This window comes from Choloepus didactylus, chromosome 21, assembly GCF_015220235.1.
Source record: "Choloepus didactylus isolate mChoDid1 chromosome 21, mChoDid1.pri, whole genome shotgun sequence".
In the NCBI taxonomy this organism is placed as follows: Eukaryota; Metazoa; Chordata; class Mammalia; order Pilosa; family Megalonychidae; genus Choloepus; species Choloepus didactylus.
The window spans coordinates 31,002,835-31,024,393 of record NC_051327.1 but is presented as its reverse complement, the minus strand read 5'-3'; the positions used below and the strand labels follow the sequence as shown (position 1 = coordinate 31,024,393).

At 44.4% G+C, this 21,559-nt stretch overlaps 1 protein-coding gene across 2 annotated transcripts in view; it reads right to left on the bottom strand.

Annotated features, from left to right (window-relative positions):
* Nucleotides 1-21,559, bottom strand: part of DNAJA3 (DnaJ heat shock protein family (Hsp40) member A3) — a 36,770-nt gene that overhangs the window by 10,115 nt on the left and 5,096 nt on the right. For both annotated transcript variants that reach the window (XM_037814647.1, XM_037814648.1), the window contains exons 3-10: nucleotides 17,320-17,403; nucleotides 15,269-15,472; nucleotides 14,134-14,286; nucleotides 4,836-4,983; nucleotides 3,650-3,714; nucleotides 1,970-2,098; nucleotides 1,246-1,361; nucleotides 314-411 (exon numbers count right to left, since the gene is read on the bottom strand). In XM_037814647.1, the coding sequence (XP_037670575.1) occupies nucleotides 314-411; nucleotides 1,246-1,361; nucleotides 1,970-2,098; nucleotides 3,650-3,714; nucleotides 4,836-4,983; nucleotides 14,134-14,286; nucleotides 15,269-15,472; nucleotides 17,320-17,403 (997 nt within the window). The remainder of the gene's footprint in view (nucleotides 1-313; nucleotides 412-1,245; nucleotides 1,362-1,969; nucleotides 2,099-3,649; nucleotides 3,715-4,835; nucleotides 4,984-14,133; nucleotides 14,287-15,268; nucleotides 15,473-17,319; nucleotides 17,404-21,559) is intronic.

Sequence of the window (21,559 nt, the reverse complement as noted above, 5' to 3'; positions counted from 1 at the left end):
TGGGATGTGCCCAAGGTCACAGAGCAAGTGGCAGAACCAAGGATAGAACTCAGAGAACCAGCCCTCTAAGATCTGGCAGGAAGCCTTCTAGTGCTCTTACCTCACACATGAACAAGTACACATGAAGAGAAGAGCTTTTCCTCTTCAAGCCAAGGCCACTGCTTCAGTTGTTCCCACCCCTTGGCTCCCCGCTTCACAGCACTTCTTGCCAATCTCCAAGTGGGAACCCCCCACCATGCTTCTCCGAATCTTCCACCCTCCAGGGATTCAGGCCCCTCTAATGTTCTGGAGGCACTGCCTGGGGACGCCTTACCAGTGCTGGTGCTGGTGACGCCATTCACTGTCCCTTCCACGTCGGTCTCATCCTCAGCATAGCTCAGGATCAGGCTCTGCTGCCGGCTGGTGAGACGCCTGTGGACCCAGCAGAGTTCGCATCTGAGGAGCTCCTCTGGGCAGGAGATGCAGATGCAGCCAGTGCTCACCCCACCCAAGCCAGGGGGTTGGGGGGGCATGTGAAGCACCCACCCAGGCTCTGGCCCAGGAGCAGGCAATGGGCACCCAGTCTGAAACAGTGAGGAGAACCTGAACAGATGTGGCCTGCGAACTTCTGCGAAGAAAATTTCCTAAATGCTCTAAGTTGGTTGAAATAACTGCCACTGTGGCTAGGCTAAACACTTTCACTAGGGGAAAAAAGTCTTTACACATGTGAGATAGAGAGGCAGGTAAGAAATTATCTAATTAAAGGGATGAGTGCTAGAAATATGATCCTCCCAAGCAGAGCCAGGCGCGTCTTGCTCAGGGTGGGTGCCCCCAGCACAGTCAGCACCATGCCCAGACCTTCCTCTCAGAGGACAGAGCCATCGTGCACGGTGAGCTGTTTACAGATCTGTCTCTCCCACCAGACATCAAACTCCCGAGAGTGACAATAACATGACACTCATTACACCTGAGACAATGGCAGCAATAGCCAAGCCTTTCCTGCGGATACTTGTCTCATCCTCCTAACATCTCAAGGAGGTTGGCTTTCTTTATTACGTCCACTTTACAAACAAGAGCTTAGGGAGGAAACCCCTAACTCAAAGGGAGAAGAAGTCATGGAATTTTCAGGGGACCCCGGCAGTGATCTGGCTTGGCATGACGCCCTCAGCCCAGGGCCTGGCAGCTGACGTGCTGGGAGAGGGCTCCTCCCGAGGATGGGCATGTGCAGCTCTGGCAGGCTTCGGCACTGCCCACAGGGGCGCTTACTTGGGAACCCTTATCTTGATGTGAATGTAGTGATCGCCGTAGCCGTAGCTGTTGATCCGGGGGATGCCTTTCCCACTCATCCGGATCCTTTGGTCAGCCTGAATCCCAGGAGGGATCTACGAAGCAAGAAAATCTGTGGTTTATCTTGGTCTCTAGTTGCCCAAATGAAAACATTTTTACTATAAAAAGAAAATCTTACGGTGACTCCATGAAAAGAACTTCCATTCAGGCTTCTAGACCTAGCCTAACAACCACCACACGGAAAGTCAGGTTCCCCCAAAGCAGAGCCAACCACAAGAACTGGGTGCAGGGAGATTGGGGGAGGGGAGCCCAGGAAGTGAGACATGGAGGGAGGAAAAACTGATCTGGAGGTGCATGGCTCCCTGCAACTGGGGCCTGATTCCACAGGAGCCCCTGAGAAGCACAGAGGACAGCTCCCAGAAGTGTCGCCAGACAGAGGCTGGAGAAGGCCCTAAGGCAGAATGTGACAAGGAGCATGACCTTGAGATGGGATGAGCTTATGGGAGATGGCAGCGCCCAGGAACTCTGAGATCCCCACAGCCCCCCCAAAACCTATTCTTTCTGAGTCCCTGACGTGGAGGCCATCCACAGCTACAGGCCACTGCCAGCCAGGGCCGTTTCAGAACAAGAGCCACCTGCAGCGGGGGGGCGGGGTGGGGGAGCAGAGGCATCCTCCCACTTCCCCACCGGCCAGTTCTCTCACCGTCACGTTGATTGTCTCGTACAGGCCCTGGGCTCTGGCTGTCCCACCGAGGATAGCTTGGGCGATAGAAATGAAGAGGTCGGAGTGGATGTCTGCACCATCTCTCCTGAACACGGGGCTCTTCTGTACCTGCAGCCAGGAGCAGACAGTGAGCACTGACCAGAGAAGGCGCTGGGAGCTGCCCTGGGCACCAGCCTCCCACCGCTCGGGCCGACACCTCTGTCCACGCTCACAACATAGGATGAGTGAAAGCACTGTGCTTTCACCAAAATCAAAGGCTACCCCTGAGTCCAGGAGTTCCACTTTATACACTGCACTGGCAAAAATGCCTAGGTGCTCCCAGACCACGCTGCTCAGTTGTGAAGGGAAATAAAAAGGAAAACTGGCTTTTTGAATGTTAAAAAAAAAAGTCTTTCTTACTTTTACCTACTGAATTATACTTATTCTTACTAGAAAGTACAGCGAGATACAGACTAACTAATACATCTACAAAGGCAAAAGGGTTTTTTCCAGAGAGTCATTTGATACAAATTACTTTCAAGGCAGACTGGCAGTGCTGGAATTAATTTGATTTTATAAATACAATTTTTTGCATTTCAAGGACATTCTTTGCCCTCCAGTGATTTCTTCTCTTTTTTCCCCTCTATTAATAGGAACAGAATCTGAATTATCCTTCAAACTTTAAATAGATTTGCTTCCAGCTTTCTGTCTTCACCCTTTAATTTCTAAGCCTAGAAAATTCATCCGTTATATTACTTTTGGCTTTAAATAATACAATGTTTCACATATATAATAAAAGTAAACTAAATAACAGGCAAACACCATATACCTACAACCCAGCTTAAGTAATAAAATGTTCTAAACACAGCCCAGTCCCCCTCGGAGCCCCTGCTCCCACCCTCCAGTTACCCTTACGCCTGAACTTGGAACTTCTCACTCCTACGAGCGTCTTTTTACCATTTCTACATATTTGCAGATTCCTAAATAATACATAACACCATTTTGCATGTGTACAACTTTATCTCAATGTCGTCCTACTACCTTTATCCTCTTGCAACCTTCTGGTTTTCACGCATCCTCTGTAAACGTGAGGTCTCCCTGCTGACGCTCGTTCTGACCATCTATGGTGTGCCCCGACCCCAGCTCAGCTCCCTTCACTGGCCTCTTATTGAAGGACAGGTGGGCTACTGCCCACGGTGTGCTGTCAGGTGCAAGGCCGCCCCGCACATCCTGAGCCATCACCTGGTGCACCTGCGTGGGCTTTTCTCAGGGACAGACCTGGGAGTGTGACTCTGGCAAAAGGCACCATCTTCTCTGATGTTCCGTTATCTTAGAAGACCAAGTATGTAGTGGAGTACCCAACAGCACCTACTCTCCCTAACAACAATTTGATACATTTAAAAAAAGCCCACGAGGAAATGTTTTCTATATTTTTATGTGTCCTGTTTCCAACTTGCAAGCCTCTTGAGGAAGCTGTGTTCTTTCCACACCCAGCATAGAGCCTTGAAGTAACCCATTTCATAACCACATTAAGGTGGATGCTGTTCCCCATAGAAATCCAAATGGCAAGACGGGCTCCCATGAAGCTCCTCTCTCACACCAACGAGAAGCCGCAGCCGCAGCCACATCCTCTCAGAGAGGGTAGGACCCAACAGAAGCTGTGCACAGCAGAGCACCCACCCTGAATGTGATGAAAATTTCTTTCTTTCCTACAGGCATCCTGACGGTCTGGCCATCCTCCACTCCTATAAGAAGAAAAGTTCAATAGGGAACAATTATTTTTTGACCTCTCAAGGCATTTTTTACCCCAAGATCCATTTAGAACCCACAGCTTCCTTGGTTATTCCTGCTTCTTCTTGAGGAACAATGCAATTATCAAGAAGGTAGCAAGTATAACTTTCCAAGGCACAATCACAATGTGCTACGGTAATCGGTAACTGAGAAAGAGCACCTTCCCTTTGATCAAATGTACTGAACACCTGCCTCACGCCAGGCCTAACATTGCCTCAGGGAGATTACAGTCTAGCCGGGGAGGCAGCTAGTAATCAGATGAAACCACTAATAAATGTACAACTGCAAACTGAGATATGTTCTTATAAGGAAAACGGAAAGAGACAGCACCCCATAGAAAGGCATATCTAAGGAGCAGAGAGGAGGGTTTGAGAAGGCTTCCCTGAGGAAGTGGTACTTCAGCTGGGATCTCCAGGATGAACAGTTAACCCCCTGAAAAGGAGGCAGAAAGTGAGTCTCAGAAACAGGGAACAGCACACACAAAGGTTCTGTTTTGGGAGGCTTTAGGGACTGTCCAAGGATCTAAAAGCAAGTCAATAAGGCTGTAAGGAAGGCAACAAGGGAGGCTGGAGAGACCAGCAGGGCCAGAGAAGGGAGTGGAGGGCTTTTATCTTCATGGCAAGAGCAACATGGAGTCACTGAAGGGTTTTAAACAGAGAAGCAAAAAGATCAGACCGGCCGTGGAAAGATCACTCAGGGGAGCAAAGATGGGTGGGGATTGGGAGTCTAAAGGCTGTTCAGGGGAAGGGGGAGATGGAGTGGACCAGGGATGATGCTGGCCTCTGTCAACTGAAGACAGGGTGTAACAGAGGAGAGGAAACCACCTGGAGAGAAGCTTCCTCACCACGTGTGAGCAGCATCGGCCTGTCTAGTCTCTTCCCCCCAACGTCACCCATAAAGTGTAGACTGTAAAGATAAACGGTGCAAAGGCGAAAATGCAGTGAGATTCTACTTCCTCCTCACTCCAGGGTGCCAAGGCCTTGGCACAGCTCTCGCCAGTGGATAAATCACAGAGGCAGACGAGGACCCCAGCACCCCTGGCCTCGTAGGGTGTGGTACAAGCCTGAGAACCCACCGGCCGGCACTGGGATCATCACTTTCTTCTTCTGCTTGGCCTGCCCTGTTCCTCTGCAGATCACACAGGGAGACGTGATGATGGAGCCGCGGCCGCCACACCTCCGACACGTGGAACGCATCACAAACGGGCCCGTATTTATGGTTTCCTGATGAAAAGGAGATAAAACATGGTACCCTTAAGGGTTCAGGTAAATTCTGAGGGCCGTGGAGCAAGGACCATAAGGTATAGGAAGGAAATGTTTCATGAATGATCTGTTCTTTCTATGCATGTGCACTAAAAAGTGCTGCCTAACACGGCTGCAGGTGCTGAAACTGCTAATCTCATCTTCTAGTACAAATCTACATCTGAATTGCAAACCATCAAGTTGATTAGATGAGAAGAAAAATGAGACATTGCCTCTACAGAAGTACCCTGGAAACCCCTGGGAGCTGAACAAATAAATACATTTCAAAAAGATTATTCCCCCTCTAACTACAAAAGTAGTAGTTGGGAAAATAGAAAAACCAAGAGGAAAAGGACAACTAAGTGCACTCCTACCACCCAGGGCCTCACTGCTGGTTACTGGGCCTTGGGCTGCTCCTGCACCATGGAGGGGCCCATATAGACAGAAAGGGAGCCTGCAGGGGTTCACCATACACCCACGAAGACCACCCCCCCCACCCCCACTCACAGGCACCTGGAAGCAATGAAGCAAGCAGCTCCTCTCTCAGGAATCTGGTGCCCTGGTCTACCCCAACCTCCCACCCCACTCCCAAGGGGGTCCCTCCTAAACAAGCTGTCAAGGGCATCACACACAGCTGTGGTCTGAAGGGGCTCAGCCTGGCCTTACGGCTGCTCTGGTGAAAACAGACAGGAAAGGGGAGACCAGATTCAGACTAACTGTGAGACTAAAGGCAACTCAAACTGTATCCAGGTTGACAGGTGAGAACAGAGGCAATGCACTTTTTCCCTAAGATTCCTCCTGCCTGAAATATCTTCTCCCTCACCCCCAGCCCACACCACCACCCTTTGGGAGCTTTCTCATCTCTCACTCCTACAGAGCTGGCGAGTCCTTATGATCTGTGGCCACTTCCCTCAACCTCTCACCTAGCATTTGAAATTGGTTATCTTTCTATTTAATGCAACATCTTTGGATTTTTTTTGGTAGATTGTCAATGCATGCTTGTTATAGCAAATCAAAGAATACAGAGATACATAAAATGTTATTAATATCTCCTCGCCCTGACTCCCAAGGTAACCAATTCACAATAGTTAATAGTTTAGGGTATTCTTTCCACAACTTTCTTCCTCTCTTTTGTAACAAAGAGCCTTTTTTAAAAATGCAAATTTTATAATCAGATTATATTATACACATTGGTGTGTGACTTGCTTTTCTTAATTTCTTAATGCTATATCATGAATGACCCTATAGGCCAATAAAAAAGTTTTCATTGTTTGTGAAAAATTTAAGCTCTCCCTCAAATCTGAAGGAGAGTTTTGCTGGATAAAGTATTCTTGGTTGGAAATTTTTCTCTCTCAGAATTTTAAATGTGTCATGCCACTGCCTTCTCACCTCCATGGTGGCCACTGAGTAGTCACTACTTAGTCTTATGTTGTTTCCTTTGTATGTGGTAAATTGCTTTTCTCTTGCTGCTTTCAGAACTTGCTCCTTCTCTTCAGTATTTGTCAGTCTGATAGGAATATGTCTTGGAGTGGGTTTATTTGGATTTACTCTATTTGGAATACGCTGGGCATTTATGCTTTGTGTATTTATATTGTGTAGAAGGTTTGGGAAGTTTTCCCCCACCATTTCTTTGAATACTCTTTCTAGACCTTTACCCTTCTCTTCCCCTTCTGGGACACCAATGAGTCTTAAATTTGGACGTTTTTATTTTATCTATCATATCCCTGAGATCCATTTCAATTTTTTCGCTTTTTCTCCCCATTCTTTCTTTAGTTCTTTCATTTTCCGTTCTGTGGTCCTCAAGGAGGCTGAGTCGTTGTTCAACTTCCTCTAATCTTGTATTATGAGTATCCAGAGTCTTTTTAATTTGGCCAACAGTTTCTTTTATTTCCATAAGATCTCCTATTTTTTTAATTTACTCTGGCAATTTCTTCTTTATGCTCTTCTAGGGTCTTCTTTATGTCCTTTATATCCTGTGCCATGCTCTTCTTCATGTCCTTTATGTCCTGTGCCATGCTCTCGTTGTTTGACTTTAGTTCTCTGATTAATTGCGCCAAGTACTGTGTCTCTTCTGATCTTCTGATTTGGGTGTTTGGGTTTGGGTTCTCCATATCATCTGGTTTTATCATATGCTTTAAGATTTAATGTTGTTTCTGGCCTCTTGGCATTTGCTTTACTTGATAGGATTCTTTCTTGATATATAAAGTACCAATCTCTAATTTGTCAGACCTACAGGTTGGTGGCGGACACTTTCTCTAACTAGCCAGCAGATAACGTCTCCAAGTCACCTATTCCCCTCAAGTCAGTTCTCCCCAACTACGCCTTTGTGGTGTGTGGGGGATCTGATTCTTGTGAGGTTCAATTGGTGCACTAAGTTTGGGTGTGTTGTTGGTGCTGTCCGCCCTGAATGTGGGGCGTGTGTCTGGGTGGTTAGGGAGGCAGGGCAGCTTTAATAATCAAACCTCCAGGTGCTCCCAGCTGGAGATTTAAGGCTGTTGCAAGAGTCTAACCCTTCATTTCAGTCTTGCCACAGACTGTCTCTGCCTCTGACCCACAAGTCCTTGGTATTGGTGAAGGGTCCCTGGGATTTCTGAGCGGGTCCCCCTTCCCAGCCGTGCTCTTCCAGGACCTCTGCTGAGGGAAGGCTGTGCCACATCACAAGTGTGCGCCGGCCCTCCAGGGAAGCCCCGGGCCGCTGTGCCGTGCAGGGGCGTTCCCAGCCTGCTGTAAAGATGGTTGAATGGGGCATGTTAATTTCCCCCTCTTCGCACAGCTCCACCTTCCCAGCTCCAGGACAATTAGCTGTGGGTGCACTAAAGGCCACTGCTCACGGCTGATATTGTGGTGTGTGCGAAGTGCTGTGAGAAGTACTCCCTGTCACACTGGGACCCTTGGCATGGCTCTGGGCTATAGCTCTGGCCCCGGGCAGGAGCATTCCCAGCCCGCCGGGGAGATGGCTGCAAGGGGTGCGGTATCTTTCTCCTTTTGGGTCCCCTCTGTCCCCCTGGCCCCGAGACAATCAGCAGCGGGTGTGGGAAGGGCTATCCTCCATACCAGACACTGAGACGTTGGCACAGCATGGTCCTGCCACGCTTCACTGCACGGTTCTCACCGTTGTAACTGCAGCCGCTCCCGCGTTTTTTTGTTTTTTGTTTTTTTAAAAAGAATTAGTCTGTCTCCAAACACCAACCCATGGTTTCCACACACCGCACAGCAGCCGCCGGACTTTCAGCTGGCTCACTCACTCGTTTCAGAATGCAGACTCCCGTTTCACCAAATGCACGGTCCCTGTGGACTGTGCAGACCTTTTCCGGCTGGTGCATTACTAGAACTGGTGTTCTGGGTCACTTTCTGGCTTTTATCTAGTATTTTTCATGGAGGTGTTTTTTTGCCCTGTCTTACTTAGCTGCCATCTTAGGTTCTTCCAGTTTTCATTGTAATATTTAACTTTTTCTTCAATGCTGGGGGAAAAAAATATCCCTGCATATATATCCTTCTATTCTGATGCCTTTATTTTTATAAAATAGCTTCCCAAAGGTAGAATTGCTGAGTCAAATAATTATTATATTTAAAAATCCATGTGCCTTATGTTTATTTGAAAAGGTAATGTGTGCAGATGGTACAAAGTCAAAAGTGAAAACTGGGTGTACGGTAAAGGCAAGTACCACCCCTTCCTGCCCCCTAACTGCCCAGGCACCTCCCCTGGGGGCACAGCTCCTGTAGGAGTCTTGTCCACCCTCCTCTATGCAAATACAAACATTTCTAGCCATCCCCCGTGAATCAGAATTTGATGTTTTTTAAGCCAAGAAAGCACATTATGTACACGGGTCTGCAGCTTTTGTTTTGTTTACAATTAAAAAACTATCTTGGAAAGCACTTCATAGCAGTGGACAGTTTCCTGTCATACGATGGACCATGACATTTCAGATCTCACCCTCTCGACATCCGTGGGGCTGTTCCAGTCCTTGACTGCAACACCCTTGCACACTAGCAATTTTACACATGGGAGCCGGACAGCACGTTCCCACAGCCGGAAATGCCAGGTCAAACAGGAAGTACGTTTAAAGCGCTCCTAGCTGCTGCAAACTCCATTCCTTGCACTTCTGCTTTCCACTTGCACCAGAAACGTTGATTGGTTATTTGCATTTCCTCTTCTGTTCAGTCTTGACTAGTTTTTCTATCAGACTATGAGTCTTTTTCTCATCAATCTGCGTCTTTAAATCTTTACATATAGGAATACTAATTCTTTATCAAATGTGCTGCAAACATCTTCCCCAGTCTCAAACATTACATTTGAGAGAAATACACTTGGGCCTTATTTTCTTATTTCAATGTTCACTTCAGAAAGGTTAAAAAAAAAAAAAAGTCACAGCAATTCAGGGCCTTAGAGAAGGACGTTGGGCATGAGAGAGAACTGGGAATGGCAGATCAGAAAACCCAGCGTCAAGTGGTGAGAGCAACCCAGCTCATAGTCCTGGAGGGAGCACAGTCACGGGAATCCGCCCCTTCTCCAAGAGTGCCCTCTAGAGGAACACAACCTCGAGTTCACATTCTTTAAGTTCAGATGATCTTTTTATCAATGGGAGTATTTATAGGTAAGTTAACTTTAGATATACCCACTACTGGACTATTACTCAGTTATTAAAAACGATATTTGAAAATATCCAAAGACTTAGGAAAATGCTTATATTAAAATAATTAGGCAAAAAGAAAAAACGCTATATGATTCTCAACTATGTTGAAAATTATATACATACAGCCAAAAACTGATACAAAGTGAAGAGACAGATGGCAAACTAGGAAAAACACAACTTAAGCCATTGAAAAGGGGCTAATTTACTTAATTTATAAAAAGCTTCTACAAACAAATAAGAGAAAGACCAATCACTCAATAGAAAGAACAAAGATGTGAATTCAATTCACAAGAAAAAAACTCAACATATTAGAAAAGATGTTCATCTTCTCACATAAAGATACTTGCACATGAAAGAAATATGAAAATGACAAAGGTGTTCATTGTCTATAATCGCAAACAATGGGAACAACCTAAGTGTCAATTAATAGGGGCCTGGCTCAACTATGATATATTCATATAAAGAAATCCTATTTTCTTTTCAATAGCCGTTAAAAAGATTGAGACAGCTTTACATGCAGAATATTTCCAAGATGTACAGAGAAATGGAAACAAAACAAAACAAAAATCAAGGTACAAAACAGTGTTAACTGTATACTACCTTTAGCATAAAATGATGCACACACATGCACGTACCCACAGGATTCTCAGCTAGGAGGCTCCTCAAGAAACTACGACTAGAGGCTGCCTCTGGAATGTGGAACTCAATGGCTAAAAGTCAGGAAGAGGAAAGACTTATTTTACACTGATTATAATTTATACTCATTGAATCTTTAATGACTTACACATATTATCTATTCAAAAATAGCTATTGTATATTTTAAAAAAAGACAGTGGCAGGAAACACACTAAAATGCTAACAGTAGTGGGATTATCAAAGAATTTTGTTTCAGGTTTTTTAAGGTCTTAAAAACAACTCCCCCACTAATACACACACACACATTTAAATGTGGGTGGTAGAAGGGCTCCCTGCTTCCTTTAAAAGAAAACCATCTAAAGGGATTGCAAACATAATCAAATAAAACCTAACCGTATTTCAAATAAATACTGTAATCACAGTGAAGGGGTTAAAAAAGAACTGACCCAAGTAACTTCTGAACACCGTATTCTGACTATATAACCTCAACCCAAAGGTAAAAAGAACTCTAAACAAATACTGAATGCCAATAAATAGGACTGTTTTTTTGCAGTGGTATAACAATTCTGAAACTACTTTTTGTGTGTACAAGGATTGAGCAAATGAGTAAATATGTTGAGATAATCAGAGTCAGATTTCTATTAGAGAAAAAAATTACAAATATGGCCATGGTCTGACAGAAGACTAGAAGGAATCTTGTATTGTGATACTGGAATTGGAAGTTTCAGGATGAATTCATATATAAAAATATGTGTAGGTGTGCCAGTTTGAATGTATTATGTCCCCCAAAACGCCATTATCTTTGATGTAATGTTTTAGTATTAGGGTTGATTCGATTGTAATTCAACATACTAGTGTTGATTTAATTGTAATTCCTTGATTGAGTGTTTCCATGGAGATGCGACCCACCCAACTGTGGGTGATAACACTGATTAGATAATTTCCATGGAGGTGTGGCCCTGCCCATTCAGCGTGGGCCTTGATTAGTTTACTAGAGCACTATATAAGCTCAGACAGAAGGAGCAAGCTTGCTACAACCAAGAGAGACATTTTGAAGAACGCACAGGAGCTGAGAGAGGAGCTGCAGTTTACAGAGACATTTTGGAGGCGACCTTTGAAAGTAGACTTTTGCTCTGGAGAAGCTAAGAGAGGACAAACACCCTAAGAGCAACTGAGAGTGACATTTTGAAGAGAAGCTGTAGCCTAGAAAGGAACGTCCTGAGAGAAAGTCATTTTGAAATCGGAACTACGGAGCAGATGCCAGCCACATGCCTTCCCAGTTAACAGAGGTTTCCTGGACGCCATTGGCCATCCTCCAGTGAAGGTACCCGATTGTTGATGACTTACCTTGGACACTTGATGGCCTTAAGACTGTAACTGTAACCAAATAAACCCCCTTTTATAAAAGCCAATCCATTTCTGGTATATTGCATTCTGGCAGCCTAAGCAAACTGAAACAGTAGATATGTGTTTTTCTGTATCTACATCTATATGTGTGAATTGGTACGGTATGGAAAGAGACATAGCCATGTGCACGTGTATCTACGCGTGTACAAACACATACACACATTTCCCCCCCGGCTCCATCTGCTGCGAGTATAGAAGCACAATACCCCAGCAGCAGTGAGCACACTAGAGCATGGGTCTCGGTTTCTAAATTCCATTAAACACTAACAGCAGCCAGGGCTCCTTGGAGAAATGGCTGGTTCCAGGGCTGCAGCAGGGAAAGAAAAGGCTACATCAAGAACATCTTGTGGGGATAGAAAGTAAGGAAGTACTGAAGAAATGGTAGGAACATATCAACACAGAAGCCAGACTGAAGGGACTTCTGGCCAAATCAGGGACAATTTGAGCATCAAAGTAGGTAATAATACTGATTATAACCCTGTGAATAAAATAAAAATCCATGGGTCCATACTGACATAAAGAAATGAATAAATAAATGGGAAGAATAGAAACTTTATGCTAACTAATAAATGCATAAGAGATGCTGGAATTACAAAATCACTGCTGTGCAACCATCACAGCAATGACTCTTAGGTAAGAATGATCAAAGAATGCTAAAATTTGAGAGGGAAAGTTTGATGAGGAAAGAACATTAGTACAATCTGAAGGTGTCGCCCCACAAAGTTGAGGCAAAAAGTTGAGTTTGAGGCAAATTAATGATTTCTAACTTTAGAGAAACCAGGCGGCCACCACTTTAATCATATGAAAATGATCAAATTTAACATCACCAATGATGGAACAGACTGCCATCTCATGACTCAGGGTGTATGCACAGAAGGGACACTGCATTACTTCTGTGGTGTTTCTGCCAAAAATGTATAATCTGAATCTGATCACGAGAAAGCATCAAATAAATCCAAATCGAGGGAAATCCTGCAAAATAACTGGTCTGTAATCTTCAAAAATGTCAAGGTCATAAAAGAAAAAGAAAGGCTGAGAAACCATCCTGGATTAAAGGAGTCTAAAGACACGGCAAGCAAATGCAGTGCTGGGATCCAGGAGCAGGACGGGAGAGGGGCGGGGAGAAGACACTCTAAATGACATTGTAAGTCAACTGAAGAAATTTTGAGTAAAAACAGATAACACAATGTAATCAGTAAATGTCCTGATTCTGACAACAGTACTGTGGTGTGCCAGTTTGAATATATTATGTCCCCCCAAATGCCATTTTCTTTGATGTAATCTTGTGTGGGCAGACCTATCAGTGTTAATTAGATTGTAATTCTTGGAGTGTTTCCATGGAGATGCGCCCCACCCAACTGTGGGTGATGACTCTGATTGGATAATTTCCAGGGAGGTGTTGGCCCGCCCATTGGGTGGGTCTGAATTAAATTACTGGTGCACTATATAAGATCAGAAGGAAGGAGCTTGCTACAGCCAAGAGGGGCACTTTGAAGAAAGCACAGGAGCTGCAGAAGAGAGACAGTTTGAAAACGGCCGTTGAAAGCAGACTCTTGCTCTGGAGAAGCCGAGAGAGGACAAATATCTCAAGTGCAACTAAGAGTGACATTTTTGAGGAACTGCAGCCTAGAGAGGAATGTCCTGGGAGAAAGCCATTTTGAAACCAGAACTTTGGAGCAGATGCCAGCCACATGCCTTCCCAGCTAACAGAGGTTTTCCGGACACCACTGGCCATCCTCCAGTGAAGGTACCTGATTGCTGATGTGTTACCCTGGACACTTTATGGCCTTAAGACTGTAAATGTGGAACAAAATAAACCCCCATTTTATAAAAGCCAATCCATCTCTGGTGTTTTGCATTCCAGCAGCATTAGCAAACTAGAACATGTGGTCACAAAAGAGAAATGTTCTTGTTCTTAGAAAATACCTGCTGACATATTTAGGAATAAAGAGACACCATGTCCATGTCTTACTCTCAGACGATTCTGGGGGTGGGGAAAATATAGATCCATGCAACATGTAAATATATATACGCAGAGGGAGGGAGAATGTGCACACCAGAAATGACAAGCAAATGGGACAAAATGGTAAAACTCAGTAAAACATATAAGGGAGTTCTTTATACTGTTATGAAAATCTGAATTTTATCAAAGCAAAAAGTTATCAGAAAGAAAAAAGGAGACCAGATGAGACTTCAAGCAAAATTCAAATTACCAAAATATCCCCGAGTATATTTTCAGGGAAGACAGCACAGTTCGCCTGCTCTGTCTGCACTGCCCACCTACTAAGACAGCACTCTCCTGGTGGAATGCAGAAGGTTCTAGGTAAAACAGTCCCCCTTGGTTTTGGCCTCTCGAAGCCCATGCACCATTAGAGTAAGCAGCCCCGGGAGCACAGGAGCAGGGGCGGGTGGGGAAGGCGCAGTGGACCTGGAGGGGCAGTAAGCTGAGCCTCACCATGCCGGAGCCGCCGCAGTAGTGGCAGTGCTGCACCTTGGTGCCGGGCTCGTTCCCGCGGCCGTTGCACCGTTCGCAGGTGTCAGTGATGTTCACCGTGAACTCCTTGTTGACGCCCTTGGCAGCCTGATTGAACGTCAACTCCATGATGTACTAAAGAGACCAAGGGACAGGCCCATCACCTTTCTTTTTACAATTCCACAGTGATGCTCTGCTTTTAAAGTACAGGAGGGAACGTGAGTAACACACTGAATTGTCTGCACAACAGGAAAATTCTAGGTGGCAGCTATAATACTACAATAAAAATTTAAAAAATAAACCCATGGAACTGCACAACACAAAGAATGAATCCTAATTTAAGTTGCGGACTTTAGCTGATAAAATAACAAATAATATTGGTTCATCAATCATAACAAAGATACCATATGAATGCAAAATGTTAACGATAGGGAACACTGCGGGGAGGAGCAGTATATGGGAACTCTAGTTCCTGCAGAATGTTTCTGTAAACCTATGACTGCTCTAAAAATTAAAACAAAACAATAAACAAAAAAGTAAAGGGGTACTGGTCAGCATTACTTAATTACTTGAGTGTACAATGAGAATGGGTAGGACTCACTGAACTGATTCTGTCCTACTCAAGATGTTTAAGAGATAACGTATGTTTTAATGTAAGTGAAAAATATACTTTTCAACAAACTGAAATGTCTGTCGATAGTATTGTGCAAGGCACTTACAATTTTGAATGGTACAATCATAGCTTAAGTCATGAAATACTTTCCCTCTCTCTTGATCTCTGTCAAGGTCACTGAGACATAAACATGGGAGAGGTAGGACCGGCAGGTCCCCACCGAATTGGGCTCTCCTGGAATAACACAGCAGGCTCTGGATAAACAGCCACACCCTCATTATGAAGCCTGAAAGCCTGAGGTGCTGCTGACTAAGCAATTGTAAGACCATAGTCAAAACAGAAGTACCCATTGTTATCTAGAGGATTTTTCAAATATTGCTATTATTTTCTACACAAATGGCTGCCTCCAGAGCATTCCATTTAAGCTGCTCTGCTTTTCCTTTGAGATTCTGTTTGCATCACACTTAGCCTAAAATTCGAAGTTTTTCAAAACGAGAAACTTACCTCCTGAGGCTGATCAAATACACTCTGGAAATCTCCAAAAGATGACGATGATGAGAACTCCCCGAAGATCTTCCTGAAGAGCTCCTCGGGGTCAACAGTGGGGCCCCCCCGCCAGTAGCTGTGCCCGGAGCTGCCAGCCCCAGGGTCGAAGCCGGCAGAGCCGTACGCATCATACTGCTTTCTCTTCACTTCATCGCTCAGCACCTACCGGGTGAAAGGCAGGGCATTCATGATTCCTCCTTCTCCCAAGGCAAAGAAAGACACAGAAATACAGACACGAGTTCACACCAAGTGAGCCAGTCACGTTCCCTAAGTGGCTATATTGGATGAGATTCTTTGAGATGGGGTGGGACTGTGACGTCAGTATCTGGAAAAGGTTTGAGTACAGAGATGACTGCGCTGAGTCTGGGTGTAGGACGTGTGAGTAGTTCTAAAAATTTAATGGACGTTACCAGGGGCTGCCTTTTATGTGGAAATGTTTGCGTTTCCTTGAAGAACATCACAGGCAACCTGTACTCCTCACTGGCCCACGTTTGCCACTCTTCTCGGGAGACCCTGCCTAGGAGAGAATTTGTGCTGAGCTGTATAGCCTCTACTCCTCATTAACCAGCTTCCAGAGGCCAGGACAAATGAACTGCGGGTGGAAGTGGTAGCAGCAGCAAGGTGCAGAGGGTACAGCGTATCCTCTATGCAAACATCTAAAGACCCTGCTCGCCCCTGCTGATGCAAGCACGTGCAGCAGAACAACAGGGATATCTGGGGGAGAGGGCTTGGAGAAGGCTATGAAAGAAACCTGTTTTCACTGTGTATCTCTTTTATCTCTCTGCTTTACCTTCCTTTGTTTTGTTTTATATTAATTGAAAAGGAAATGCAGGCACAAGGGAAGAATGGCTTCTGGAGACACAAGGTCAAAAGATGTAAGAGAAGAGACAGAAAGATGACAGTATTGCCAGAACACAGGAAGGGCTCAGTCACACTAGAGAGGAAAAGTTGGAATAAAGTCTGCTTTGTTCACACCAGAAAATTAAAAAGGCACTGCCCCGCAGAGCAAACAGAAAAGAGCACCCCTCCTCCAAGGGGAAAAGGACCCCTCCGCTGAGAATCAGAGGAGGACACGAAGCAGGCGGGCCAGAGAAAGGCCTGGTGCCTCAGGGGCTTCAGGTACCGACCGAGATGCAAAGGAAGCTGCTCTGCCAGGAAAGGAGGCGGCGACACGAGAAGGGGAGACTCGGCAGAGGCCCTTGGGCTCCTGGGGCTGAACTTCCCGGTTTCAACCCCTTCCCAAGGAACTACTGCTCTCCCCCACCCCAATTAAAAAATAAAACTTAGCTTCTATAGAAGGAGGTGCTAAGAGCCTTTAGTTTTGCTATCAACTAGTTTGAGTCACTGTAGCAAAACAGTATTATCTGAGAAATACACTATCAAACATACCTTTCGTTAGATATAACTGGCAGGGGGAAGACACATCCATTCAGTAAATATGTACGGAGTTGAGGCTGTTCTCCCATGTGGCTGTATACTCCTCTGGTTATGTGCTAGCCTGTATATCCTGACTCCCTTCAGGATGGGAAAGGTCTGGGAAGCAGATACACTTTCAAATAATTCTGGAATTGCTCAACAGTTGTTTCATATATGTATGCTTTGTCTCTCTAATTACATTTTAAATTCTTCCAGGTCAATGACAGTCCTCTACCCACCATCCCTAATAGACAGTGATGCACCGAGTAGGGGGTCATCAAACAAGTGATGAATTAATTAATCCTAATAGGATGAAGGTGCCAGGGTCCCTTACACCAGGATTTCCCAAACTGACTACACATCCAAATTACCTGGGGATTTATTTAACAGATTACTAGATCCTGTTTGTTGAGATTCCAAGTTAGTATACCTGGAGAGGGACCTGGGACTCTTTTTTACAAATCAAGGTGATTTTGATACAAGGGACAGTCTTCCCACACTGGACCTTATGACATGCCAGGCTGCCCTGTCCAGTAAACTGAATCACACACGTGGTTAAATGACAGTAAGTGCCTACACGCCAATCACGTTACCTCATAGGCTTCTGCCAGCTGGGAGAACTTCTCCTTGGCTTTGGGATCATCCTTATTTGTGTCTGGGTGATATTTCTTGGCAAGCTAAGATGGAAAAAAAAATGATAAATTACCATGGATGAGATAATTGCTCAAAAAGAACCTGAAATGCTAGTCATAATTACTCCTCTTTCTTCACACCTGTCTCACTTGAGACTTAGCAACCAATAGAAATCCTTAAAACAAGAGTTAAGACTTTAAAATAGTCTCTTCAAATCCGAGGTAGGTACATATATTTTTTTTCAATCACAACAAATCTCTACCAAAAATAATTAATTCCTTGGAACCTGAAAAACTTTGTAAAAGCAAGGTGCAAAACAGGGTGTCTGATATGTTATCATTTATGTCAAAGGGGGAGAATGTGAATGGATAGGCAGAAAGACAGCTGTATCTGCTGTGTAAATTACTTTTGGTAGAATACATAATAAACCAATAACTTTAATTGCTACCAGGGAGATGCAGATGAATGGGAAAAAGAAACTTCACCATATACTCCTTTGTACTGTTTGATGTCTGAACAAAGCAAAAACTATTGTTTATTCCATAAACAGGTTTAACAACTAAAAAAAATCTCATTTGTTTGCCCAGAGCATATGAACGGCTATGAACAGCTCTAAAGTGAAGGCTCTAAAGTGAAGGTGCTACATTTGTGCTCTTCTGTGTTTGCTACGTTTGCTGCAGCCACTGATGAGTGCCAAGTCGACAGACTACTGTCTGCCCGTATGTGAAGGCAAGGAGGGTCACAGAATCCTAAAGCTGAAAGCAACTCAAGGAACCATCTGAATCTATCACTGCCAGCCACTGGCTATCGAGCCTCAGCTGGCAGGTGACCTCAAGGAAGTTGTTAAAAGCACAGCCCCTGGGGTCAGAATGCCCAGGTCTATCATTTGCTAGCTGATGGCATGTTACTGAACTTCCATAAGCCAGTTTCCTCACCTGTAAGACGGCAAGAATAATGGTACCTACTTGATAGGGTTGTTGCAAGAATAAAATGAAATAACACAGATAAGGAATTTAGCACAAGGCAAAGCCCACAGTAATACGTGACATCAGCTATAGTTAGGACACAGGAGGGAGTATAAGAACATGTTTGGGAGGGGACATCTGAGAAATTCTAATAGGAATATTTAACTGCCAATGATGCTCCAAAACATATTGCTATCAGTATCTGCTGAACCACTAGGATGATACTGAAAAATAAAGCACTGCAAGCCACTTCAGAGTGTGCACTTTGTCTGCAACTGTGTGGTGCCAGGAGTACAACTGAGAGAGAACAAAGGGAGACGGCATACACAAATAATGCACTCTTGCCAACTAAAGGCAGAATGATGTCATGGCTCAGAACGCAAAGTAAGGATTCAAGGAAATTCAAATTCAAATAAATACTAGAACCCAGACATCACGGGGCTGTATGGATGGGGCCAACTCCAAAACTCCTGGAGACATGCGTACAATAACCATGAAAGGAGAAGCAGCCTGATTTTAAACATACGGCATCATCTATGATCTGAAATTCATTTTATTTAAACGGAGTTAGTACATGACCCAAGTTTGAGAAACACTGCAAGATTATTTCCTGTGACAGGGAACTCACTACCACCCAAGGCAGCATGTACCCTAACCAACAGGTCTCAGAAAGTTCTTTGTTAGAGTGAGGTTAAGTGTCTCCACTTCTGCACTCTGGCATCACAAGGTAACTTTAATCCATCTTCCACAAAAGAGTCTGGTAAATAATTGAAACCAGGTAACATGACACATTAAGTCCTTTCTTTTATGCTAAGACCAATCGCTAACTCTCCGACTTCCACACTAGCAAAAGGAAGCTGTACAAGTCACCAGGTGTGCTGGTTTGAAGCTGTTATGCACCTCAGAAAATGCCATGTTCTTTTAATCCATTTCTATGGATGCAGACCTACTGTGGGTGGGACCTTCTGATTAGGTGGTTTCAATTAAGATATGACCCACCTAATTCAAAGTGGATCTGAACCCTTTACTTGAATCCTTTATGAGGATAAAGGAGAGAATCACCCAGAGAGCTTGGAGAGGAAGCCCCCAGAAGAGCTGACAGAGGGAGCCACTGAAGGGAGAAGCTGAAAGCAATAAAACCCAGGGAAGAAGGACCAGCAGACACTGGCCATGTGCCTTCCCATGTGACAGAGGTGTCCTAGATGCCAGCAGCCTGTCTTCAGAGAAGGTATTCTGCTGTTAATGCCTTAATTAGGACATTTTCACAATCTGAGAACTGTAAATTTGTAAACTAGAAAATGCCCATTGTAAAAGCCAACCCATTTCTGGTATATTGCACTTCGGCAGCTTTAGCAAACTGAAACACTAGGTCTGCAAAGAAAATACCAAAAAGTTGTTCAAATGCCACCCAACTTTGGTTTCCAAGAAGAATGAGGATGCTGACAGAAGTTGCCAGAAACCTCCACCCACTTCCCAAAGTCAGGGAGACAAGAACAAAGCAGCATCCGAGGTGGCTCCACCATTCAGCGTGAAGACAGCCATAGACGGAAAAGGCGGGGACAGCTCTGCTGGTCCCTCCAGGTTTTGCTTGCTGGAGGTGCTCTTCCCCATGCCATCCTATAGAAGCACACCTGCGTGCAGAGCTCTGAGGGGGACACTCCATGCCACATGCTAAGGTAAAACAAGCAGGTCTTTTCACAAGCTCGGCACAATGAAAAGAGCACTCTTCTGTAGTCAGAGACTGTACTTCAGTCGCCTGATGCCACATCCTGGCTCGTGTGGTCTTGGTCATACATCATAACTTCTCCAACCTTCAGGTTCTTCACTGGCAAAACAGCAATATCGGTAATCACCCCGTGAAGCTGCCACGAGGATTAAATGATGGAATGCATGTAAAACTTTTACCAGTATCTGACACCTAGTAATTGCTCTATAAAGGACACTTTAAAAAAATTCAGGTCTTAAACTGAACAGCTTTACCTGATCTTTTTACTTCTATTCCTAAAAGCTTGAATAATTCCCTACTCTCTCTTAAATTAAGTTTCTAGTACTCGTTAAGGGACTCAGCTGTCACATTAATTTAGCCCCAGCCTCCATCTTTTCAATCGTCTCCCTCCTGCCTCAGGGAGCCTACTTTCCAGCCCCAAAAAAGAGACATGCTATTCCCAAGCCAGGATCTGCTTCCTAAACCTATGCCTTTGCTCATGCCATCACAACTCAAAAATAACAAGGTAAATAACCCAATTAAAAAATGGGCAAAGGAGCTGAAAAAAACACTTCTCCAAAGAAGATACACAAATGATCAATAAGCACATTGTTAGCCATTAGGGAAAAGCAAATCAAAACCACGATGAGATACCCCTTCATAACTACTAGGATGGCTAGAATAAAAAAGACAAACAACAAGTTGTTGGTGAGGATGTGAAGACATTGGAACCCTCCATACACCACTGGTGGCAATTTAAAATGGGGACACTGCTGTGGAAGTCTAACAGTTCCTCAAAAGGTTAACCATGGAGTTACCATACGATCCAGCAACTCCACTCCTAAGTATGTACCCAAAAAAAATGAAAACATAGGTCCACACAAAAACTAGTATACAAATGTTCACAGCAACACTATTAATAGACAAAAAAAGTGGAAACAATGCAAGTGTCCATCAACAGATGAATGGACAAACAAAATGAGATTGATCCATACAAGGCAAAATTATTCAGCCAAAAAAGGAATGGAGTCCTGATACATGCTACATCATAAGTGGACCCTGAAAACATGATGCTGAGTGAAAGAAGCCAGACAGAAAGGCCATATATGTATGATTCCATTTATGTGAACTGTCCAGAATAGGCAAGTCCACAGAGACAGAAAGTAGATCAGTAGTTGCTAGGGGCTGGGGGAGGTGGCAATGGGGAGAAACTGCTAATGGGTTTCTTTCTGGGGTGATGAAAATGTTCTAAAATTGATCATGGTAATGGCTGTGCAACTCTGGGAATATACTAAAAACCCCCGAATTGCACATTTAAAATAAAAGGAAGAGGAGGGTGAAGCTGTCCAAATCATAAGTTGTCAGGCCTGGTCTTGACCCATATTTGGTTCACAAATCCTTGGCTAGGTCAAAGTTGTTGCTCACCCACAGAAAAATGAAAAGAAAAAGAAAAAAAAATAAAGACTCGTCTAGGAAGTTTTTCATAAAGGAAAATCAATTTAATTTAGAGATCTCTTTATTCTGATATTA